The following is a 27,037-nucleotide window of genomic DNA, read 5'->3' as shown; positions in this document are numbered from 1 at the left end:
CCAGCCCTCCACCTCTCTGCGTTCTAACCAGCCCCCCAGCTCCGCTGTTCTAACCAGCCTCCCAGCTCCGCTGTTCTAACCAGCCCCCCAGCTCCGCTGTTCTAACCAGCCCCCCAGCTCCGCTGTTCTAACCAGCCCTCCACCTCTCTGCGTTCTAACCAGCCCTCCACCTCTCTGCATTCTAACCAGCCTCCCAGCTTCGCTGTTCTAACCAGCCCTCCTGGTGATCAGCAGTAATCAGGGAGGACAGGGAGAGGTCTCCGCTGGGCAGAGTCATGTCCTGCGAACATGTTGATCACAAACACATGAGACAGACTTATTTATCTTCCCTATTCATGCCATTCTTCTCTGTGACACATTGGTGAGCATGTATGCTTGTGTGTGTGTGTGTGTGTGTGTGTGTGTGTGTGTGTGTGTGTGTGTGTGTGTGTGTGTGTGTGTGTGTGTGTGTGTGTGTTTGTGGTCCTGTGGTCGTATGTTTGTGCATTTGTGTCTGTGTGTTTGCATGTGTGTTGTATGCCTGTGGTGCAGGAGAGCTAATACAGCATGAGTGAAAGTCTTTCCCTTGTGATATTAATGAGTTTCTCTTCTCTATTCATCAGCTAAATGTGAGCTTCGTTCCCCAGGTTCTATTGCTCCTGTGTTGTATTCGATTCAGTACAACACACAGCAAATCCTACATCTGCCATAGAAAGCAACAGGATCATTGAATTAACATTCAAAAGGCTCTATCTGTCATTGTTTTTAAGTGCTACATTTCCCTAACCTCCCTTCAACATCCTTTGCTTCGATCTGACATCCTATGGTGTATTCTCCGCTGCGTTTTCAAACAGGCTCACAATGTGTTTTACTAATGGCGGCAAATCTCCTCTTTACTTTTGGAACGGCAACTTGTAATGGCTTTTATCTGTTACGGTTAGTTTTCAGTGAGGTTTCCTGGAAGATAGATCGTCTTGGACTTTCTTAGAAATGCGAAGCCACACAATCACAAGGATGCCTATTAAAGACTACTTTAATACTTTAATGCCAGCGATGAAACATATTGAATGGAAAGAAAGACGCAATTTGTAACTGTGTTTATGTCTATTAACTCATGTTTTCCTCTCTGTACTTACAGACACAACCGGCAAAGAAAACTTTGTTGAAGAATCAAAACAGGTGCAAGTGTTGGCGAGAGATTTGTTTTACAGCTCCCAAGTCTGTCTAGCTCTACAGTTAAAGAACACTCCTGTACGACCACAGCCCCCATATCTAGCCATTGCAATTTACTGTATCTCATAAGCTGTAATGAATCTATTCATAGGAGAGTATTCACAGATACAGCTTATCTCAATGATGTCCAAACAAAGATCTTACTGTATAGAACCAGACAGGACAGGGCCTTTTGTTGAATGATCGTTAGACTGTGATTTGAGAATAGTCTTTGAAGAAGTGTATAAGCTCACAGAAAGTCAGACAAGACGATCATCCTAAGTTTAGACATAACTCTGCTTTGATCTTCCAGTCACAAGAACCCCAAAACAAACATGAATACATTTCATTTGTTTTTTTTCCCCAAGATGCTATATGCAAGATGGGATATCGTCAGAACGCAATAGAAGAATAATAACAGAAATAGATTTAACTTATATAACGGTATTGCTCTAACAGAGGGAAAAAAAGACTTATCTTTGTCCTCAAAAGCTAAGAAAAAAGAGAGAACGCACGTAGGATGATGCCAACAAAACCACCTCGCTCACGACTTTTGCTACATTCTTTTGAAAGTTAGTAACAGTTAAGGAGCAAAAGAAGTTGTTTTTATTAAATGTTGGCGGGTGAAAGTGGGGTCAAGTGCCAAGGAGGTTAGTGCCATTGCAGAGAACGGTCTGTATTCTTAATTCACACGTTTCTTGCCATGACATGTTTATTCACCTCTCATAAAGACTCTGGCTCAGTCTAAGATGACCTGGGCTACATATGTATGATTATGACGATGGTTCCCATCTGTTTTTGACCCAAGGTTTATTCAAATACTGCCCTCAAAAGATAGTATGGTTACTGCAGAGCAGCTGCTGAGAAACTATTTAATCGCAGAAAATAGAAAAAATTGTCATCTGGGCTCTCAGTTGTTATTGCGTTTAATTGTGACTTTATAAAGTGAAAAACAATAAATGATAAACAACTCACAAAAAAAGTTAGTATCTGAGACAAGAGAGTCTGTGGTACGTTCTCTGTACATCTTTCGCATATCTTTTATGTTGAATGCTGATTCAAGATTCATAATCGTGAATCAGAATTTTAACAAAGCTAAAGAGGCATCCTTCCAGACACATTCTGCACGTCTAAAACCTAACATTTTGTTTGATATCTTTATGAAACTTCATTAATCACTCACACACAACTTTTATTTTAACACGTGTGCCATGCTAGCAGACTCCTTCGACCTCCCAGCTCATCCTGCACCACCACCGCCTCCTCCTCGCTTCACCTCTTAATGACAAAATGAGAAAAGTGGGGCGAAGAGTGCATTCCCACCAGAAATGCTGGAGAGTTAACATCTTCAGCCGAGCACCAGGGCCTCCAACTGGGAAATCACGGCTAAATAAATCAAATGAGCTTCACAAATAGGTGAGGGGCCGAGGGGAGCCAGGTGCATCATGGGAGGGACCGGTGCGGCGTGCTGATTAACTGGGAGAGAGATGACCCGCTCACGTCTCCTCCTGGAACCTACTTGAGAGATCAAATGACTCTACATTAAATGATATTCCCTGCGTTTTATTCCATGCGGCGGTTGTTTACAAGCGACCCTCGCTTTTCTCTTAAGTGGTGCGAGCAGCGATGCCGCAGAGCACAACTTTTTAAAGGGCTCGCCGAAGTAGCTGCTCTCATCTACATCCTCCTGATGAAGCAAATACACAAACAGGGGCTTCTGTCATGTCTTATCACTGTCAGAATCTCAACACACATGCACATACACACACCCACACACACACAAGCATACAACTAAGAAAAATAAGATAAAGAAAGAAAAAGTTGGAAAGCTGGATTTTGAAAATGGTGCATGGTGCTCTTCTGGTAGAGTAAGGCATTAACACTGACATGGTTAGGGGTTTTGACTAACCCAATCTAACCCCCACCCACTGGAAGCATGACATTTCAATCCTGGGGTTAGGGGTTTGATGCCCTGTCTAACTCGAGTGGAGGAGCAAGCCACTTACATGGCCAGGGATAGGGATTTGAATCCCACTGGGGCCCATGGAAAGCATATATTGACTGGCTAAAGATAAAAGCGTCTCTATAATACAGTGAGGACAGGTTTCAGAGAAGCGAACGGCCATGGATTGACAGAAAACAGAGAGGAAGGAGGAAAGCATATGTAGTAGTAGTAAAAGCGGCACTTTACCAGAGTTGGGGTCAGAGTTGCCGTCGGCTTCGGTCCTCTTGTCGGGCGAGGCCTGGTCGTAGAGCTGGTCGTGAGCCTGCACCAGAGGGAGAGGATGTGTGAGGATGGAACCAGAGGGCTCCTGGTCTCCCAGACCACTGTCACTGCAGCTCTCCTGGGAGCCATCGGGGAGATGGAACGTGACTCGCCGCTGAGACTAGAACCAAGAGAGCACACAAGCCAGTGACCGACGTTAGCGCACTGCCCACTGACCCCTAAAACCCACTATCCCATACGGTTACTGTGCCCATAAGTGCACTGTCCCCTAAAGCCCACTGTCCTACAAGACCCTCTGTCCAAATAAGTAAACTGTCACCCCAAAACCCACTGTCCCCTAAAACAGACTGTCCTCTAAGGCCCACTGTCCCATAAAGCTCACGGTTCCCTTAAGCCAACTGCCCCTTAAAACCCACTGTCCCCTAAAACAGTCTTCCCCTAAAGCTCATTGTTCCCTTAAGCCCACTGTCCCCTAAAACCCACTGTTCCCTAAAGCCCACTATCCCCTAAAACCCACTGTCCCCTAAAACCCACAGTTCCCTAAAGCCCATTATCCCCTAAAACCCACTGTCCCCTAAAACCCACAGTTCCCTGAAACCCACAGTGCTCATACGTACACTGTCCCCTAAAGCCCACCATCCCCTGAAACCCACTGTCTTCATAAGTACACTGTAGTCTTAAGCCCGCTGTCCCTTAAAACCTACTGTCCTCATATGTACACTGTCCCCTGAAGCCCACTGTCCCCTAAAGCCCACTGTCCCCTAAAACGCACCATCAAGTATACTATCCCCTCAAGCCCCTCCCCCCCTAAGTCCTCTGAAGGCTAATGTCCCCAAATGGCCACTTTCTTTGTAAGAAACGATAAGGAATAGCGGGAGTAACTGGTAAGTCACTTTTAAGCCCACAGTCTCTTAAAGTCCACTATTCCTTAAACCTCCCCTCATCAGCCTTCCCAAAGTAACGCCTGTTAGCTCATTCCGCCAGACGATGCATCGTAACATTTCGAAACCTGCATATAGAGTAGCGCCACGCGAGAGAACAGTTCTGGGCTTTAGCTGACATTTATAGGTTAAAATCCATCAGCGGTGGTACTTGAAATTAATTGCCGCTTGTCTGAGGGGCTGATTGAGAATTGGGGCTTTAACTGTTTTTTATGAGTAAACCAAATTGACCGCTTTGTTCCATACCGTACGTTTTATATCGTATAATTTACTATAATGAACCAGATCATCTTAAAGTTGGCCGACGGTGTAAAACATAGTAAATATTTATTTTGGAGTTCAGCCAGGCAAAGGAGTCCTTTTTACTACATGCTAACACCAGGAAGTAGCGAGAGCAGCTAACCTTTACGGGTTCTTTAACCTTTACATGGTACCAAACTCTTACATCGCCGGATGTTATTCTCTAAAATATCCTTGTGACTTTTGACCTTTTGGTCTAGACACGTTTTGGTCACTTTTTTATTACACATTCAGAATGAGACAGAGGTGTTTTGTGGCAAGAAAGACATTAGTGCTGGCTTCAGGTCAGGGAGCATAATTATATTAGATCATAAAAGCGCTATTTTGGTTTCCAACGGGTTATTGATCGGAGGGAGAAACTTATACACATTGAGTACAGTCACGTTCCTCTATAGACATAGCCTGCATCATAGCATTAACACACACAGATGCACGGAGGGCGAACCCAAACCCACACACGCACACACACAGACACACACAAACACACACACACACACATGCAAAAAAAATCGGAAAAAGACAAATGCAGATTGTATAATACTTTTTTAATCAATAATGCCCTGATGGTGGTCACGCAGTAATGACTCCCCCCAGATGGTGATGTCATGTGCGCAGGGTGGAGGTGAGGGATGGGTGAACTCTTGGGTTGCATGTTGCACATAGCATGTTGGGTGTAGAGTGGGACGTATATTATCAAGCGTATAGCCTGCGGCGTGGACATAAGCAACATGCCAAGGCACAATGGGTATGTTCTGTCTCCCTCCCTCTCTCTCCTCCACACGTATGACCAAAGGCACACACCTAGCTAAACACACACACACACACACTTCCTCCCTCCATCTGTCTGTTTCAATTTCACAAGCATGAACAAAGACACACAGACACACACCCATTATGCACTTCACTTCTTTCTCTCACTCTTTGCATCCCTTGTTCTTTCTTTCACACTCACACACAGGCACACAGGCACCCCCGCTGCGGCCCCAGCCAGCAGTTCCTGAGCAGCCCCCTGATTGCGTTTCCAGCCCTAGATGAGGAGGGTCTTCTCCTGGCTCTCTAATGACATTTGGCCGTGTGTCCCTCTCTTAAGCCCTAGACAGCAGCAGTGTAACGGCTAACCTTTCCCCGGCTCCGAGCTCCGCACGGCGGCCACTGATGACAGACACACGCAGGCTTTACTGTAATTATGGGCAAAAGCAAAGGTCAGACATTCTGCAGTCTCATGCAAATGACCTCATTATATATTTTAGAACCGGTCCGGAAGCATGCCACATTCTATTAAACAAGAGGGAAGGAGAGAGGGATGGAGAGAGAGGGAAGGAGAGAAGGACAGGGAAGGGAGAGAGGGGGGAAAGTGAGGGAAAGAAGAGAGGGAGATGGAGAGAGAGAGGAGGTGATTGTCTGACAGAACAAGTGAACAGACTATCTTGGACGATTGCAGTGGTGAGTTGAATCGTGAGGGCAGGCGGTGAAACACGTGTTGCTGGGATCTGGTCGGGGTCTCGCTGTGTTTCAACAAGACGTGGCATGAGTCGTCCTGGTTCTTACATCCCTTAGCAGCTGGGAACTCAAGCCTTGCACTGACTGAAATGCACAATTACGTTGAATTAGAAAGGCTCTCAGATCTGTCTGGGTCAGCAAAACTAATGACAGCGCCACCATGCACTACCTCTTATTGACATATTTTGTCATTATGTTTGGTGGTTACATTCTTTTTTATGTATTTTTCTTATCTCATTTTAACCAGTAGGTTCATACAGGACCGCCTGGGATTAATAAAGTCTTTTTTTATCTTAATGAATGGGTTCAACTCAATAATGATACACACGGTCAGCAGCAGTTCCTCCAGGGAGAGATATTCAGCGGTTTGAAACAGCTTTAAGAACCATTTCTTCTGCCAGGAGAAATGTCAGTTGGGCTCCTGTGATAAAGGACACGTCACATCACAGACTGACAGTGTGTAGAAACCTTTGCTCAACAAAGTTAAGAGGCGTCACCTCCTGTCTGTCTGGCAGCGTTATTAATTAGACAAGATGGTATTAAATCGATTCGGTAACAGGAGCGGGTGGCAGAGAAAGAGCCCAGGGAAAATACCGACGTGGAAAGGAAATCTAGCTGACATTCATCTAAATGCAAAAGTAGAAATGTGTATGTGTGTGTTTGTCAGAATGTGGGTGCATACGCCAGTGTGTATATGATTGTATGTGTGTGTTTGGGGACTTGGGCCTTTATGTTTTTGTGTGTGCATGCATCTGTCCATGTCAATTTGTTTGATTCGTGTGTGTGTGTGTGTGTGTGTGTGTGTGTGTGTGTGTGTGTGTGTGTGTGTGTGTGTGTGTGTGTGTGTGTGTGTGTGTGCGTGCGTGCGTGCGTGCGTGCGTGCGTGCGTGCGTGCGTGTGTGTCTGTTAGTGTGTCTGCATCTATGTGTTTATGTCTCTGTGTGAGCATGTGTCTGTGTTTGTGTGTGTGCATGCGTCTGTATGTTTGTGTGTGCTCATATACCAGTGTGTTTGTGTGTGTGCATATGTGTGTGCGTGCATGTGTGTGTGTGTGTGTGTTTATGTGTGTGTGTGTGTGTGTGTGTGTTTATGTGCATCTGCGTGTGTGTGCATGTGTTTATGTGTGTGTGTGTGTGTGTGTGTGTGCGTGCGTGTGCGTGTGCGTGTTTGTGTGTGTGTGTGTGTGTGTGCGTGCGTGTGTCTGTGTGTGTTGTTCAGTCTGGCATTTGCCTGCAGGCGGATGACCAGTGTTTAGCCTAGCTCACCATAGTAAACCAAACATTACGAAGGCTAGCATGGCGGATAGCCACCGTCGTCCCCTCTCTCTGCTCCAGTACTGCCTGGCCAAGAAGTGGACGCAAACATGCTGGAAATGTGGCTTGTAAATAGCAGCACATTACAGGAAAGGAAAGGGTCTAGCAAGCAATCATTAGCAATCATTAGCAAGCACTTATTCTGAAAAGGTCTAGATAATTTAATGCCTTATAACTAGGTTCTGTATGTGTGTTTGTGTGTGTGAGTTTGTGTGTGTGTGTGTGTGTGTGTGTGTGTGTGTGTGTGTGTGTGTGTGTGTGTGTGTGTGTGTGTGTGTGTGTGTGTGTGTGTGTGTGTGTGTGTGTGTGTGTGTGTGTAATTGTGTATGTCTGTTTCTTAAATGCCATGAGAGAACTAATAACAATCAAGTTGTTGAAATGGCAATCAAGTGTTGAGTGTAAAATTTGGGGGAGAATTTAAACATAAACTGCCGCCTCTCCCTATCCTCTCTCCCACTATTCCTCTCTCTCTCTATCCTCTCTCTCTCCCTCTTCCCAGCATGGTTTTACAACTCGCAGCACCTCCAGATTACAGGCTCCACTCCAACAGAGGTCGATCCAGATTGTGATGTTGCACAGTATGGGCAGTACGCAGCACGCTGCTCTGGTTCCATTGCAAAGGGAAAACACTTCTCTTGGGTTATGTTTCTTTGGTCGTCTTTGTCTCTATATTGACGGATGTGGAGACCAGACGCAGAAGCCACACCAGACCAAACCAAACCCAATAGGTTGCTATATATAAACACGTGTTACACACCTTCTTTGCCTTTGATTCACACCAACAAGCAACAAGACAGAACAAATCTATGTGAGAATCACCAATCAACAAGGTGCAGCTAAAGTGTATGCTACATTTTAAACTATAGATGATCGACCATTTTATATTAGTGAATAGTCTGGCTGGTTTGCTGTAGATAGGATAATATATATATATATATATATATATATATATACATACATATATATATATATATATATATATATATATATATATATATATATATATATATATATATATATATATACCTGTATATAAGTGTTGCATGTTTGTGCAGCCCCCTCAGAGAGCAATAGATATCCTACATGCACTCCTGTCACAGCACGACATACTGCAGGGTGTCTCACACTCCGTCCACCGCACTGACACTAGACGAGAGTCACACTGGAAGCCAACCTGCTGGGGCATTCCAAACACACACACACACACACACATACGAACACACAGACACACACACACACACACACACACACACACACACACACACACACACACACACAGACACACACACATACAATCACAAATACAGCCATGCACACACACACACACACACACACACACACACATACGAACACACACACACACACACACACACACACACACACACACACATACACATACATACGCAGATACACACTAACACTAAAACACAGACACACACACACACACACACACACACACACACACACAGACACATAACCACCGACACAAAAACACGCACAAATATGCATAAACGCACACACACATGCCAAATGCCTAGAGTGTAATCCATCGCTCCCCTAACCACGTTGCTGGAGCAGCGGTCTGACACCTGGTGTGAGAAGATCTCCTCAGAGTCTCCACTCTACGCCTGACCAGCAACCGCATCAAGCAGCTAAACACACCCTGCTCTCTCTATCGCTCTACCTATCTCTATTCATCTCTCTAGCTCTCCATATACGTCTCTCTTTCACTCTCTCTCTCTCCCTCTCTCTCTCTCTCTATAGCTCTGCATCTACCTGTCTGTCTGTCTGTCTGTCTGTCTCTCTCTCTCTCTCTGTCTATATATATATAGTGCTCTCAATCTACCACACTCTATCTACCTCTCTATAGCCCTCCATCTACCGCTCTCTATCTACCTCTCTCTATCTACCTCTCTCTAGCTCTCCATCTACCTCTCTCTATCTACCTCTCTATAGCTCTCCATCTACCTCTCTCTATCTACCTCTCTATAGCTCTCCATCTACCTCACTCTTTCTACCTCTCTCGATGCTCTTATTTTTCTATTCTATCTTTCTGTCTCTTTCCATCCTTGTCCATCATTCACTACTTTCTGTCTTTAAATTAGTCTCGCCCTTACATTCTCTTTGGCATTATAATCGCTCTATCGCTCTCTCTCTGACATTATGACTCTACCTAGATCTGCCCTCTCCTTAGAAGCCATAGATGCTCTGCCATCTACTGGTCAACAGGGAAAGTGCAGCTGTGGAGAATAATCTGCCCTGTAAGTAAAGATACAGACTCCTCTACATATGCTCTCAGCTCATTGGATCCTGCATTTGTCTACGTGGTTACTGTGTTTACACAAGAGTGAGTCACTCTTCAGCAGGCCTACTATGTTTGATCAGATATTGGTTCATTTGGTGCCGCAAAAATAAGAACTGCATGAACACATTTTGCAGTACCAGGATGGAAGAAACTAAGACTGAATGAAAGCAAACATGTACCTGGTTGTTTCTTGGTAAAAAAAAAAATCCCCTTGACAAAACATTATTTCGGGAGGAATTCAGGCAAGTTCAATGTGACAGAATATGATAAAAAAGGACTTTATTGATCCCAGAAGGAAAATCTGGGTGCCACATCACCAGGCACAGGACAGTAGAACGGTAAATAGTAGTAGAGATAAAGTTCAATAAAGTTACAAAAAATAGACAGAAAATATGCCTGGATACACGATACCAACTGTCAGCTCTGCCATAATACGCTCAAGATTCAACTTCATGGTTGTTTTTCCATAACATGTCTTTTCTCCTCTAACTTCTTATTTTGGGGCTGCACTGCACAGTACCTTCCACGGCGGTGGCATCTTCTAACGTGTCATATCCTGTCAACCTCGGGGGAAACATCAGCCACTGTGGGTTACGCCTCGTCAGAACACCCGCTTCTAAAACAGACAGTACTGCAATATTTTATAGTAGAACTTTAGACAGTACTACAGTATTGTAGTCTTATGCTGCTGTATTATATTCTAGTGCGACAGTATTATAGTCTACTTCAACAGTCCTGTGGTCTAGTACTACAGTATTATAGTCTAGTATCCCAGAAAGTACTACATTATAGTCTAGTCACTACAGACAGTTCTATAGTATTACAGGTGTACATAGTTTGCCAACAGTGTTTTAGTGTTGGTGATAATATTGAAATAAGTACTGAGTCTACTTCTGAGAGTAATATCTTATATAGTACATAATAGTAGCGTTTACAACAGAGCATAATAAAAAAATACTCTGGGGAGTAGACACTACTGTATTTGTGGTATAACTCGGACTGCTCATCTCTAGTCTGGTTGTAATCGATAAATCACACAATAACAGTTGTGAACAAAATCTGCATTCTGCCACAACACACAGGCACACACATGCAGGCATTCTCATAGGCAGGATATAAAGATATGCACACACACAAGCAGGAAATAAAGAAACAAAGACACACACACACACACACACACACACATACATAGAGGCACACAGACACACAGACACACACAAACACACACACAAGCAGGAGATGAAAACACACAATAGCAAACATAATATACATGCAGATCTGCACCAAGAATGTTTGCCAGCTATTCCAGTAGTGATTCGTAAAAGGCTCTACGTGTTGCTCTTGGGCATGCTACATGGGAGAGACTGCCACCTGCTCACACGACATATTTACTCTTAAAACAGCAGGTACAGATGTTTTGTGTTGCGTGTTCACCACCTCCATACACGCTCCGTTTATCCTGAGAAAATATTCATTGCCACCCCAACCATCCCGGCAGGTTCTCACTTTAAATAACACATTCGGCCTCTGCTCGACAAATCACATTGTCTAACATTTTCCCATTGTATTATTATTATACCTCTTTAGCACTCCAAATTTACATTCTTCTATTCCTTGTCAACACAGTCTGTGTTCCAAATTCACTTTATTACTAAACCTCTTGAAGCAAGTCTTTACTCCAAAATTACAAAAATCGAAACCTCTTTAAAACAGTCTGTATTCCAAGCTTACCTATATATACTATACCTCTTTAACACAGTGTGTTCTCCAAATTAACACTATTCAGATCGCTGTATCAGAACGCGTGAACTCATTAATCACATTTCATTTTCATCATATCAGTATTACATTTGAATGGAGACAATTTAAATTATAACCAAAAGGAAATGTCTATGATGCTTTACTGAACCACATAAGTAATTTATGTACATGCTAAGCATTTTTCTACATATGAATAATAGAATAACTATTTTTTATTTACTGGTTTTAACCATTCTGTCTGGCCTGGTTATGCCATTAACATTTATCCAAAGAGACTTATGCGATCAATCAAAGCATAAAATCCGAATTGGAGTAACTAAAAATTCAAAGTGCTGCCCGACCTAGTTTCTAAAAAAAAACATCTGGACAGAGTGCAGAGGCGCAAGGAATCAGAGGACAACATCTGGACAGAATGCATATAGCTCTTGGAATCACAAAGATGAGGTAGATGCTGTGATGTGAAGATGAGCTGGCACAGACGATTGCTTGTTTAGCAGAGCAAGGCAACAACACTGCCAGGGTAAGTGGATTGATGCCTTCTGGGGCCACCCACACAAACAAATGTATGTACAGGTTGAGATTTAAATATTCGTGTAAATTTTTTGGAAGATCTAAAGATATACTTTAAGGATAATTTCTGAACAATCTTTAACTGATTTGCCAACATTAAATTAGACAGGAATATTGAGATGATAGAAATGTAACTCATATTACGTTTAGTAGATATATAACGCCTGTCAAGTTGAGCTAAACCGTGTTAATAGCATTGCTTATGCTTCTTGTTAGATATGATTCATTCCCCAAAAAAACATTTTGGATATATTTAAGAGCCTGCATGAATGAAAAAAAGGTTGCAGGGACAAGGGTAACTGAGTTGTGTCATTTGAGTACTATTTGCTCAAATTTACTATTTGCTTGGATCCTTATTTCTTCTGTTTTTGGATTGCGGGTAGAATGTCTGGTTTGGTTTAGAGTACATTTATTTTTAGGGCTGTAATGGCCATCTGGGAGTTCTGTCCCTATACAGAACGGCTATTGCACAGCAATCCACATTTAATTCAAATTGATAAATGGATTAATTCACATTGAAAAAATAATCGGACTGGCTCGAAGGCAACAGCATCACTTCTTCAATGAAGGCCATCAAGTAAATATACACAGCCATCTCTCAGTTTCTGTTTGTGTGTGTGTGTGTGTGTGTGTGTGTGTGTGTGTGTGTGTGTGTGTGTGTGTGTGTGTGTGTGTGTGTGTGTGTGTGTGTGTGTGTGCGTGTGTGTGTGTGTGTATGTGTGTGTGTGTGTGTTTATGATACTGCCCAGCATGTCAATGCTGAAGCCATGGCTCTCCTGCACACATGGCTGAAACTTTATGTATACTATACTCCTCACATGCCGCATGACAAATGGCGTACTGCATGCTGATTGGCTAGCCAGGTCAACACTCTTTTACATCAATAACAAGGGCCCCCGCCCAAAACAACAGAAACACACACAGATATACAACTCAATAACATGAGAAATGCTCAAATATGTGCTGGATGTCTTCAGACTATTCCATATTAATGCAAGGCTGAAATAGAGTCGCAATTGACTGAATGTCTGCGTAGCTTACGCTCCTATTAGCTTTGATGGAAAGTATTTGTCATCCTATTACAGCGGATACTTGGCGAGGCACGCGCTTGTTTAGCAGATCTTTGTTTATCCTGTTGAAATAATGTGTGTTTACTCATGATGATTACCCAGCTTACAGGTATCAGATGTAAATGGACACGGCAGTGACACTTGTTTGACTTTCCCAACTGGTATAGCAACATGGTCCTATACCTTTACTATTTATATTAATTATATTAATAATTCACATAGAGTTCACATTTTGTTCTGAGATTATGATTCGGAACAATGAGAAAAAGTGTATTATTATACCACAGCATTGTTAAAATGCTGTTAAAATATTGATTCCTCAATAACGTTCCAAGGGTGTCCATTCTTTTTTCCATAAAAGAAGACCTTAACCTTTTAACAGTTCCAAAATCAATGTCCAACAAATCATGCAATGACAACAACGGTCAAATACAATTGTTGACCAGATTGTTTCCTTAAAGACGGAGAAACGATATGATCAAAGCACTGCGGCAGAGTATTTTGTATTTAAGATGATGAAAACAAGTGCACAGCAAAGTTATAGATGATAGTAACTCATAAATAAATTCATTGTTGGTGACTGTGATATAAGCGGTTCACCAACGACAAATATGTATAACTGTTTGTCTTTCATGAATGCTTGTACAGTATATATGTATGTCTGTATATATGTATGCAGGTATGAATGGATGTGGTGTGAAAAGAGTGTATTTAAAAGGTGAGGCAGGATATACTGCAATATTATTTAGACCTGGCTGACAACAAAGCCCTCTCTTGTCCCAACGCCTCCTCTCCTCATTTCTCCTCTGTTCACCTCACTTCCTTCCCCGCTCTCCTTACCTCTCCTCCTCCTTCTCCCTCTCTTCATCTCTCCTTTAATCTCCTAACCCCTCTTCTCCTCAACTCTCTTCCTCCTCCATCGCTTCATCTCTCCTTTACTCTCCCAACTCCTCCTCTCCTCATCTCTCCTTTACCCTCCTAACCCCTCCTCTCCTCATCTCTCCTTTACCCTCCTAACTCCTCCTCTCCTCATCTCTCCTTTACCCTCCTAACCCCTCCTCTCCTCACCTCTACTTTACCCTCCTAACTCCTCCTCTCCTCATCTCCCCTTTACCCTCCAGCCCCTCCTCTCCTCACCTCTCCTTTACCCTCCTAACTCCTCCTCTCCTCATCTCTCCTTTACCCTCCTAACTCCTCCTCTCCTCATCTCTCCTTTACCCTCCTAACCCCTCCTCTCCTCATCTCTCCTTTACCCTCCTAACCCCTCCTCTCCTCATCTCTCCTTTACCCTCCTAACCCCTCCTCTCCTCACCTCTCCTTTAGTCACCTCACCCCGTAACCTCTACTCCTTTACTCCCCTCTCTCCTCGCTCCTCTCTTCTCTTCTCAGTATGAAACAGCAGCTTTTAATTCACTCACTACAAATACAAACTCAGCTTATATCATCACTAATTACTTCTATTACGAAACAGCCCATAGCTTGATTCATAGTCTTTTATTTATGGCTTCAACCACCCTTGTTTGTTGTATCATTATAATAAACAGGTGGAACCATTTAAAATATCGGCAATCCAAAGGTGACCTTGCCTCTAAAGCTATTCTGTGTTTCTTTTCTGTTTCACATGAAACAAATGAGTAAGCAAAGCTTGAGATGTAGCCTCGAGTAGTAAATAATTAGTTTTGAGCGTATTTGGATTCAAAGCGTTTGCTAATGTTTGATTTGTAAGACACAATTAGATTAGCAGTTCCTCCCTCCCATCGACCGCTTCCCTGCGTAATGAATGTCTTCAGTGTTCCTAAAAGACGTTTTAAGAGACCCATCCCCATCATGATCCTAAGAGGACATATGGCACTCCGAAATGGGATTCAACTTCACTATTTAGCAAACACAAATACATAACGCAATCTTCTATCTAACTGACTAATTAATTAACAATTAATGAACCAAGCAATCATTGAATATTGTGTCCGGCTATGTTATATTCTGGGTATTGTAGCCTAGTTGAACACATACAGAGTCATTGCAAGAATGGAGATAGGTTTGGTTTTATACCGTTTTCAGTGAAAAAAAATCAATATTCAAAGTAGTTAATGTTTTGGTGCTTATTATCCAAACAAAAAAATAACTATTCAGGCCTGAATTATCCAGGCAATTGTTTGCCTTTGAATGGTTGGACCGCATAATGTACGGTTATAAAATATTAGATCTTCACATTCAGTTTAGAAAATTTCACCCTATGAATATAGATGAGTGATAAATAAAGAACCAGAGCAAACCAGATGGCGGTTCTTCACAAACATCTATAGCAAGTAGTGGTGGGGAGAAATTTGGTACGGTTCTAGACCAACACCTATACTTGGCACTGTCGAGCACCTATACTTCGTACGGTCGAAAACCACAACTTGGTAATGCCCAGCAGAAAGCCTTTGTACGGTCGAACACCAACACTTGGTACTGTCGAGGAACATCACTCGGTACAGTCATACACCAAGACTTTGTACTGTCGATCAACATCAGTTGTTACGGTCGAACACCAACACTTGGTACGGTCGAACAGCAACACTTGGTACGGTCGAGCAGCACCACTTGGTACAGTCGAACAGCAACACTTGGTGAATGCATTTCCTAACATTTGAAAGCGTTTCCAGTCTCTAGGCGGGAACAGAAGAAGGAATACGATGGTAGAAGATACAGGACAGGATAATAGGTTATGAAAGAATGTCTGCATGATGTCACTTACTATAAGAGCGAGAGAAACAGCTCAAAAGGTTTACGGAGAGAACAAAAGGAGGGCAACATGTGAACATGCAGACATTATCTTGCGACAACAAGCCTATTTCCCCACCGCAGCATGCGGCTACGCAGCCATGCAGTAAACTGTGGAACCATCCGTGCTCGCTTCGCTCACATTCACTTGCAGCTCCGCCACCAAACAAACAGAGAAGCTTCCGCCTCCTCCTCTTTCTTATTTTCCAGCCCATTAGGCTAAACAGAAGAAAAAATATGTTGCCAAGATTATTGACCATAAAATTAATTATTTAAGCCGGGGCTTAATTGTATTTCCGCCCCTGCCTCTGTCTTTAAGATGAAGAAAGGCAAACCAAGAGAATCATGATTTTAGGAATATGATGCAACAATAACGACATATATATATATATATATTGTGAAGATGTGAATGGCATCTTCACTGTGTTAAACCATGTTTTAAAAGATGCACATGTTCCTATCCGGCTGTTAGCCGTAATAGTCTGCAGCTGTGGCTCATAGGTTAATTGAGCCACACCCATTCTGGTGCTCCTTAAGAGGGCCAGAGTTCTAGATTGGGGGAGGCTCGAGTTGTGCAAGTGAATCGACTGTTGTGCTATTGTTTGTTTTAAGTATAAAAAATGTGCTTTTTACCAACAACATTGTGCGTCAAGGAAATTATTTCTCGCATTTGGTGGCAGTGGTGGGATGAGTCCTCTAGCCGAGTGGAGGGGACCCAGATTTCGATAAACATTGTTCAAGGAGCTTCAAGGTGGACCACAGTGAAAGGTGAGCAGGTAGACAAAGAGACCTGCTAGGAGAAGAGATCACTGGTGGAGTTGAACTGCTGTCCTGTGGGGTTGGTCAGAGCCTGAAGGAGGAATAGCTTGGGAACCCCTTGTTGCTGATGTGAGCCTTGTGGGGAGCTATCGCCAAGCCTTGACAGAACAGCAGTGGCGGAGGACAGCAATGGCTGAGGACTTCCTGATGAGATCCAGTGGTGGACCAGTCTGCGGCCCAGGGAAAGGGCCGGTGCTCGGAGGCCAAGTTTTCTGCTGGTACTGCAGAGGCCTGAGCGGATTTTGCAGGTGGTCTGGAGGTCTGGATGGAGGAAGTCTCAGAGCTGGGCTGTTTACTGTGAAGAGTGCAGTGTTTGGCCAAGAAGGAGTGATCTTGGAATGAAGATTAGAGGTCACCTGAGAGTCTTTTTGAACTGTTTATTTAGCACAAATGACTTACCACACTATTTTACCTTTTTTATCTACTGCGCTTGAAACTGTGTTTGCAAGCTTAAAAGAGGGGAAAGGTAATGTGAAGATGTGAATGGCATCTTCACTGTGTTAAACCATGTTTTAAAAGATGCACATGTTCCTGTCCGGCTGTTAGCCGTAATAGTCTGCAGCTGTGGCTCATAGGTTAATTGAGCCACACCCATTCTGGTGGGAGGCTCGAGTTGTGCAAGTGAATCGACTGTTGTGCTATTTGTTTTAAGTAAAAAAATGTGCTTTTTACCAACAACATTGTGCGTCAAGGAAACTCTTTCTCACATATATATTAACATGCATACACGCACGCACACACACACAAATATGAGGGGCCGCCTGGGACAGAATTCATACTTGGTCTTACAAACACTATAATCTTGCATATACACCAGTATACTCATACACACACACACTATTATACTTTTAACTGTATGTATGAGAGAGTATAGTATTGTATGCGAGAGAGTATGTTAGTGTATGTGAGAGAGTATAGTAGTGTGTGTGTGAGAGAGTATAGATGTTTATGCAAGAGACTATAGTAGTGTGTGTGAGAGAGTTTGAATGAAACAGAAGTGAGTTTTAATGAAACGGAAGAGGGTTTGAATGAAACGGAAGTGCTTTTGGTTCCTGATTGGCTGACAGAAGAGGCGGTAGCTTCTGGCACTCAAAATACTGCGTTGTCATTTCACTCTGGAATTTCCAGCGATTCTGTTATGCTGCGTTCGCACCAAAAATAGATTTGGTCGGTTGTTCGCGTGGTCGCCTGAGTTTGAAAGAGGCTTCCTCTTGTGACCAATTCATTCTCAACCATGGTCAGTCTCTATGTGTTGTGGAACTTCCACAACATGTAGAGACTGGCCATGGTTGAGAATGATGCCGCCTCTTCTGTCAGCCAATCAGGAACTGTGGAATCAAACTCACTTCCGTTTCAGTCAAACTTTTTTACACACACTACTATACTCTCTCACACACACTACTATATCCTTTTGCATAAACAACTATACTCTCTCACATACGCTACTATTCTCTCTCACATTCACTACTATACTCTCTTACATACACGACTATACACTCTCACACATACATGTAAAAGGAGTATCATAGTGTGTGTGTATGAGTATAGTGGTGTACATGCAAGATTATAATAGTGTGTGTAAGACCAAGTATGAATTCTGTCCCAGGCGGCCCCTCCCCACACACACTCACACACAAATAAAACAATCTTAATACAAATATACACTAAACTGCAAAAACATAATCATAAACACAGTTCTATTTTTTTAGAGAAGTACTAGAAATAGCAATAAAATGACTAGACGCTATGCTGACATATGAGAGAGATCTTATGAGGAGTACTGATACATACTAACATACTGCATGATTTTATATGCATACTTAAAATACAGAAACCCTTAAATAGATAATGAGCATTAGAAATGTAGGTCAGACTTTGCTAATGCTTCCAGTCCTTAGTCACCCTTACAGACGGTATTTAAAACCAATATGAAGTATAATTTACGATCCAGGATACCATTGATGCATATATAATACAATGTTTGCTGTTGGAGTATCTCCTGGAGCAACAACATATATAATTTGTTGGGATTTAATTCCAAAAAAGAGAGCAGGAAAAAGAGAGAGAGAGAGAGAGAGAGAGAGAGAGAGAGAGAGAGAGAGAGAGAGAGAGAGAGAGAGAGAGAGAGACTGGGAGAGAGGAGAGAGAGAGAGAGAGAGAGAGAGAGAGAGAGAGAGAGAGAGAGAGAGAGAGAGAGAAATTGAGTGAGGGAGCAAGATAGAGAACGATAGACAGAAACAGAGATAGAGAGAGAGTCACACAGAGAGAGAGAGACATAAGGGGATATAGGATCAACATAAGCTCCAACACAAACTCAGCTGTTTCTGTCAACCCCTCCCCCCCCCCCCCCCCCCCCACCCACCACCATCCCCAAACCCCTCCTCCTCAAACACATTAAAACTACTACAACGCGGCACTCAGTCAGTCTGTCTGTTGTCGGCTCCGCACCAGATTTGGCCGATTTACATACGCTCACAACCTGCCAAATAACCGTCCAATTGGGAAATTGCGGTGCCATCAAATAAAGGCTGGATGTATATTGGTTTTTCCTCCTTAGGATCCCTGGTTGCCAATTTATGGTTGGAAAGGCACTAGTGGCGCGACAAAGACGGGAATGAAACGCGACGCCGTCTCAGAAAACACTGAGGACAACAGTACGGCAACAATCCCTGGGAGATCGCAGCCATATTCACAACAAACAAACAAACTCAAAGAAAGAAAGAAAGTTGAGGAGCAGTTTTTTATGACCACAGCAGCATCAGGAAGCTTGTGTCCTATCTGCTGAATGTCAGCCTCCATCTCTGCAGTCCACTGGATTATTAGAAATTGCAAGCGCTTCGACGGTGATTCAACCGGTCAATAAGCGCGAGCGTGGTTTTACATACGTTAAGCTCTGGACTCCATCTCTGTAAGCTACTAGAGGTGCATAAGAAGCACACCTTCAGGTGACAACCCGACAGGGCGGCTGGTGTCACAACCAATCAAAGGAAGCGCTCGATATGCATTTCCTTCTCCAAGCAGAGGTGAGATGAAGGGCAGCGGAGACACAAAACAACAGAAAGTTGTTGCGTAATGCGCTGCAACAAGTCACGTGATAACATGCAGCAACCCGCCGCAGGTCTGCCGGCGCAAAAGCAAAAACAACTTAATGGATTAATTGGGAGCCGGCGGAGATAATTAGACCTTTGAGGGGATATGATCCCACCCCTCGTCAACTGTTGCCTCAGAAGCGGAGATACGGAGTGCTCCTGCTGTGTAATGGAGATAATTAGCGGGAGGCTGTTGTGTCACTGTCCAAAGATTAGCCAGTGGGAGAGGCTAAACACGACTCATTAACGCACGGCTACAACCTGAGACCTGCTCGAGACAACACTCATGCTGCATCTACCTTGTTGGTGTCTTAAGAGGAATCCAATCATGCGATAGAGCTTTGCTTTATTTTATTTTTTTCATTTAAGTGCCACGCAAGTCTGAAATTAATTTCCTGTTCTCCGTCCCCACGAAGCAGATACCAGTTCTAAGACTAAAGCTTCCTCTAGCTTTACTGCTACTTTCTCTTTCAAAACCAAAACCTGGTCCTGTTGCCCGGGGGGATAAGCCCGACGGCACGGTGGATGACTGATATGTGAGACTGACGCAGGCCAGTGGAGGGCTTGTTTACTGGCCACCTATTGGCTGGCCAGGTGTCCTTCAGGATTGTTTACTGGCCTCCCATTGGCTGGCCAGGTGTCCTTCAGCAAGCAGACAGACAGTGAGCAGGAGGCCAAATTGATTGGTGTTCTCTTTCCCACCAAGAGGACCTGAACTCAATTTGCTTGTGATGGCTTCAATTTCCTGGCTGACCAAAATTCGGCCTTCTCTCTACCTCTCTCTTGCTAGTCCACCCTCATCCTCTCTCTCTCATTTTCTCTCTCATTATCTGCCTCTCCTCTCCCTTCCTCTCTTTCTCCCTCTCTCCATGTCTTTCTCATTTGCTCTCATGTTATCTTCCCCTCTCTCTCCCTCTCTCTCCCTCTCTCTCTCTCTCTCTCTCTATCTCTCTCTCTCTCACTCTCTCTCTCTCTCACTCTCTGACTGCCCCCCCCGCCCTCTCTCTCCCTCTCTCTCTCCCTCTCTCTCTCCTCACCATCGGTTTCTTGTGTGGTTGTGGTTGAGCATCACGTGTGCAGTAATAACCGTCTCTCCCTGCACTCATGTGGACAAATTCACCCAGGGCTACAGCAGAAACCATGCTTTTAAGTCTGCCTTTGACCTTAGGTCCTTTTTGTAGTTCCTGGAAAAGCGCCATTCGCTGTTTTCTACCCGCCGACACCCGGGCCAGAGTGCAGCAAGAAGCTTTTCTTTGAGGAGTGGGATCCGTCTTGAGTGTTCATCTCCCTTCTGGATGACAGAAGGTCATCACATCTGGTGTCCTGACCACCGCTGTTCCAAAACCGCTTCCTGCGAATACCAGTAAAACCACCAACACCTTAAGGGCTCCAAACTCCATTCCCGTTCCTGTTTATGTATTTCTATTATTATTATTATTATTATTATTATTATTATTATTATTATTATTATTATTATATCTGTTCCCAGCAATCAGGAAAGAAATACTGAAACTCGACTCATTTCAAAGTTGAACTTTGCAAAGTGCTGGTTTCACCAACCCCTGGAAAACGGCATAACTCGTCAACTCATTCAGCATGGACACTCTTTCCAGGGGGCAAACACATTCAACATGCACATACCGGCGGACCGGTCAACTGCTGATTAGGAAAGCGTTGGGATCTAAAGCCAGAGTCAAGCGCAGCACTGTTTGAAGTGATTACCTTCTGCGCTCCCTCTTGCTGTTGTTGCTGTTAGATAAACATACCCCACCACTCTCACCTCTCTCTGTTAGATAAACATTCCCCACACTCAGCATTTGGCAGCTTACGTCAAGATGAGAGATTTTACACGGCATTATCAGGGACGGCCAGGTTGTAGAGAGGGGGTATTAGCTGGCCCTCGCTGAATGTGCTAGTAAGGCAAAGATGTGCCTCAGATTGGTGAGGCAGTGGAAGAGATGGTTGAGATTCTCAGCACTTTTGGATGATCTAGATGGCAGAGGGGATATTAGGAGCGGGCGAGGTGCAAGGTCGGCAAGACATATCATTAAGCCGTACATTAAGATGTCATAAAAGGTTTTAGCAACAGGTGTGGACTTAACACGCTATTACGAGTTGTGCCAGAGGCCCGCCCCCTCATGACATCTCATGTAGCAATGTCCTATCAGGAAAAGCCTTTTTTTCAATATGTCAATCTCAGATCTAGTAATCAACCAAAACCAAGCTTTATATGATGTCCCAATCACCATTCACGTGTACATTTGGTTCTCTCCTTTATTCTGTTCTACTCTGTTCTACTGTCATATTCTTATCTTCTATTTAAGTTCTCCTCCACTCTCCTCTATTGGGTTGTTGTTGTCCTGGTAGAGTTTAGTTCCTCAGGGTGGCTTTAGAGTGAGCTCTCTCTCTCTCTACTCACAAAACCACCACATCTCACCTTTCTCTCCTTCATCTCTCCATCCTCTACCTGGAGAAGGAAACAACCTCATCTCTTACATCCTCTACCTAGAGGAGGAAATGACCTCCTCTCTCCATCCTCTACCTCTACCTCTAGTAAAACTATCTAATGTTTGACATATTTTACCCACCTTCCCCCGGCGGTGTTGGAGCCATACGCCACGGAGGCAATACACCCACATTAAGTCTCTCAGCACACAATCAGCCAGACCCCGGGCTTTGTTATTCCCTTCTTCTCTCATCTGGGTACGCGGGCGATTTATTGCTTCATGGAGACTCATTTCTCACAGCCGTTTCTCATGTTGTGATGTTTCCTCGGCTTTTATTTGATTTTTGCTTTATTTCCGGGGCCGAGACGGGTGAAACGGGGGGGCTTTATTGTGCATAAACAGATTGCCTGCAACATATCGTCGTAGCAGCGATCCGCGCATGATTCCTTCTTCGGTATCTCAGTAAAGCAGCAAATGGAGGCCATTAGCGTGGATGTAGAACCTGCGAGCCGCAACATCTCTCACCACATGGCAACGGCGATTCATCACGGCGCGCAGGTGTAATTAAAGCACTTAAAATGTGTTATCTATTTGATCAATCAAAATCATATCTTCTGAGCTGACCATCTATGAACCACACAAACACCCCAACAAGAGACAAAGGTCCCCCTCATCAGAAGATAATAGTGCTCACCGTGAGGGAGGAACTATGCATGCAATGCAGTATTCAAGCCAATAAGTGTTTCTCCGTGGTCCTTGCTAGGCTGTCTCATCCTCAGCGTTGCATAGAGTTCACATTTATACATTACAGTCGGCTGAGGTCTCAAGTTCCTGCAGAAAACCACAGAGGTTGCAGAGCATCCCCTATTTGTTAGAGGACTGGACAGCATTACTTTCTTAAAATCCTCTTTCAGAGTATTTTCTGTCTCTGAAGGTCATAGTGAGTCTATTCTTACTTACCTGACACAATTTCACGCAAAATGAACTATGGCAGCAGAATATAAAGGAACATCGCTCTTTAAGTGATTGAAGCCATTACAAATAATCGGATGATTACGTTATAATGCCTGCATAACAAATATTTTTGCACTACATAGCCTTGATCAGATGTTATGATAGAATATAATTATATTCTTAAGAAACACATACAAGGAACACACTGAATGACAGAAAAACAACCTTTCCTTAGCACTGCTATGGAAACCAATAATATATTAACTATAACTATTAATAATGACTTAACTATAATAAGTCATTGTTGGGGAGCAGTGTGGGGGACTGTGAGCTCCTACATAGCCTTCTCTCCACCTCTTTCTATTTGAGGGGCAGTGGTGTGTGTAATACCTGGCCCAGCCGAGAGGAGAGGAGAAGGAGGAGATGAGAGGGAAGAGAGAGGCGAGGATAGGGAGGAGATGGGAGGCAGGAAACAGGAGAGGAGTGGAGAGGAGAGGAGATGAGAGGAGAGGAGCAGAGCGGAGAGGGGATGAGAGGGCCGGAGAGGACCGGAGAGGGGCTGAGAAGAGAGGGAGGACAGGGGAGAGAGGGGACATGAGAGGGGAGGAGAGGAGAGGGAGGAGAGGAAAGGAGAGGGGACAGGAGAGGAGGGGAGAGGAGCGGCAAGGAGCGGAGAGGGGGTGAGAAGAGAGGTAGGAGATGGGAGAGAGGGGAAAGGAGAGGAGAGAAGAGGAGAGGAAAAGAGAGGAGAGGGAGGAGAGAAAAGGAGAGGGGATAGGAGAGGAGAGGGAGGAGAGAAAAGGAGAGGGGATAGGAGAGGAGAGGGAGAGAGGGGACATGAGAGGAGAGGAGAGGAGAGGAGAGGGAGGAGAGGAAGGGAGAGGGGACAGGAGAGGAGATGGGAGAGAGGGGACATGAGAGGAGAGGAGAGGAGAGGAGAGGAGAGGAGAGGAGAGGAGAGGAGAGGTGAGGAGTGGAGAGGGAGGTGAAAGAACAGAAACCCTGCCAAGCACTGCAGGGGGGTGGCAGGTGGCAGGGATTTGGGAGGGATGGGGGGGAGTGACAAGTCCCTACACCAGCAGCCATAAAAACCGCCAGATTAAAGCAGAGGAAAACTTCACGCTATGTCACAGGAGTGACATGTTATGACACTAGATGACACGTGGGAAACTTCACTTCCAGGTGTTTAAGGTTTGAGGTGTCGGAGGTTGGTCTCTACGTGTCTATTTAGAGGCTGACCTCTCGACCTTCAGGAAGAGTGTTGATTGAAAGGGAAGATTGGAGAGTAGACGTGGGAAGGGGATGAGTGTGATGTCGACCGACGCCGACAGACTGTTACCAGGTGGGTGTTCCATCCTGAAGGGAGAGTACTATCCTATATCGCTACTATATTACTGCTACATAGATAGGAAGATGTATTCATGTATTTGTATTTATTTATACAGGTAAATAACCATAACAAAAACATTACAAAAACATTAAGAAACATTAAAAATATATCTGAGGGGTTACCTGGCCAAGAAGGAAGCACAGCCCAGATAAAATAGGTGAAACTGTCATAAGCAGCACCACACATAGCATTTGCCGATAGATGTGCAAAACGAAAAAATCAAGTGCATATGCAGCCAATCATGCTCTGTTCCAAGTCTTTCAGGTGGCCTTTGAAATAAGGAAGGGAGTCAGTTTTAAGTATTTTTGCAGCTGATTCCTGGGGCTGCATAAGAAATAGCTTTCTCGCCGATCTCAGTCCTAAAGCGTGAAACAGACAGAGATGGAGCACATCTTGTGAGTGCAGACCATAATGACCTTGGCTTTCTGATAGATTGATAGACGGAAAGACACAAAGATAGATAGATGAGCCAAAACCAAAAGGAGCACAAAACACTTCAACAAAACAGTTGATCAAAGATCAGAGGAGATCAGTCTCCCTTGATGTTTGTATCATCTTACATGTTTTAAAGATTCTAAATACATAATAAATACTACAAAAAACACATCCTTTCAAGAGCCCTTTCTTCTCGATAAGTTATGTAAGAAGTTTATTTTTAACGTCTCATCTTTTCATATGTTATCTCAGTTGTTTTGAATCAATGTTCATTCTTAATAAGTTATCAAATATGTTTCAGTTTAATGTTCGTTCTTTAAAAGTTATCAAAGATATTTATATTTAAGGCTTTGCCTTTATCTAAGATGTTCTTTGTAATTTATCTAAGATCTTTCGATGTAATGTTGTTATTTCTAAGTGATCTAAGATATTTATATTTAACATCTGTGTTCTAAAAGTGATCTAAGATGTTTCCATTTACTGTTTGTTCTTTATAAATGATCTAAGATGTTTATATTTAATATTTGTTTTCTTTAAGGGATCATATATATATTTATGTATAATGTCTGCGTTCTATAAGTGATGTTAGCCGCTTCAATACACTATTTGATCTTCATAAAGGATGTAAGATGTTTCTAGTCTATGTTGTTCTTTCTAAATGATGTAAGATGTTTATATTTAATGTTGGTTCTTTATAATTGATCTAAGATTTTTTTAATAGTGTTGTTCTTTCTAGAGCCTTTTTCTACAGAGCCCCTCTGGGGTCACATAGTAGAAAAAAAGACCTTGATGTATAAATCCGTGCTAAAGGATGTGTAAACCATTCCCTCGGATTTCTAAACCGATCGCACCGTTTACCCAATCCGTGTGCACGGATTTGGTTTGCTCTACGCAGAAGGGATTCCCCATGAGCATTGTGATGGGTGGTCCTACACTGGCCTCATACAAGAGTATGAAATATATTCAAGATGAGGCAAGCGTAGTGTTGCAGTCAGAGATTAGTTTATTTTTAACGAACATTCAAATATGATCATCATGTGAAAGGAAAAACCCTACATTCACTCATTCATACTTTATAGATGCTGGTCGCAATCACATAGGAGTTTGCCGTCACAATGCTCGTGGGGAATCCCTGCTGCGTAGAACAAAAAGATTTACAGATTTACACATCAAGGTATTATTATTTTTATATTTTTTCTACCATGTGACCCCAGGGGGCTCCGTATTTTTCACACATGCTGTCTTACCCTGCAATGTTTCTTAAGATTCCAAACATGCTGTCTTACTCAGCAATGTTCCTAAACATTTCCTCCATGGAGTCATGTGTGAAGGGGAACAGGGATATTCCCGGTAATCTGTACTGGCAATGTGCCTGCTGAAGACGAAGTAACATTCCCGGATCACTGCCAGTATGGCTGTGCTGCGAAAAAAAGCTGTCACATTGGTGGGAGAGGCGCGAAAAATTGTTAAATCATCCGATGTAAGGCTCTTTCACATAGAGCAAGCAAACCAATCACAAAGTTCCACTGAGGATGCATATGGAATCGGGGAGTGCTTGAGTGTTTACCTTAAAACAACAATGGTTTTTGGGGGGATCTGATGGTAATACCAATACAGCTTCTTAAGTTTTCAAACAAGTTCCTTCTTTCTGGACAGGCTCAGAAGTTAGGGAGCTCCTCTCAGTCAGCAAGGTTTATGGCAGCTGGGATCCATAAGTGAAGAGTGAGCGAACCAATCTCAAGACTCAACTGAAGACGTACATGAAAGCCTCGACTGTTTATCTTAATGAGCCAATGCTCGTTCTTGGCTTATTTGATAATTATATTAATACAGCTACTTTTGCTTGCAAACAAGCTCCTTTTTTAAATTATTTCTGGAAATGGGACAGGTTCCGAAATAAGGGAGCTCCCCTTAGTGTTGCATTACCACCCTCTGCTGGACTGTCCCTTGGCCCATATT

General features: G+C 43.5%; 1 protein-coding gene across 2 annotated transcripts in view; it reads right to left on the bottom strand.

The window, feature by feature from the left end:
- Positions 1–27,037, bottom strand: part of pcdh9 (protocadherin 9) — a gene marked incomplete at both ends in the record, with an annotated part of 161,291 nt that overhangs the window by 38,128 nt on the left and 96,126 nt on the right. Inside the window, one exon of one of the 2 annotated variants that reach the window (XM_079736092.1) lies at positions 3,383–3,578. In XM_079736092.1, the coding sequence (XP_079592218.1) occupies positions 3,383–3,578 (196 nt within the window). The remainder of the gene's footprint in view (positions 1–3,382; positions 3,579–27,037) is intronic. The other variant, XM_079736093.1, reaches the window with a different exon arrangement.

Source organism: Pollachius pollachius (assembly GCF_949987615.1).
Source record: "Pollachius pollachius genome assembly, chromosome: 5".
NCBI classification, from domain to species: Eukaryota; Metazoa; Chordata; class Actinopteri; order Gadiformes; family Gadidae; genus Pollachius; species Pollachius pollachius.
Note: the sequence above shows the minus strand (reverse complement) of the source record. Positions and strands in the feature narration are given on the sequence as shown.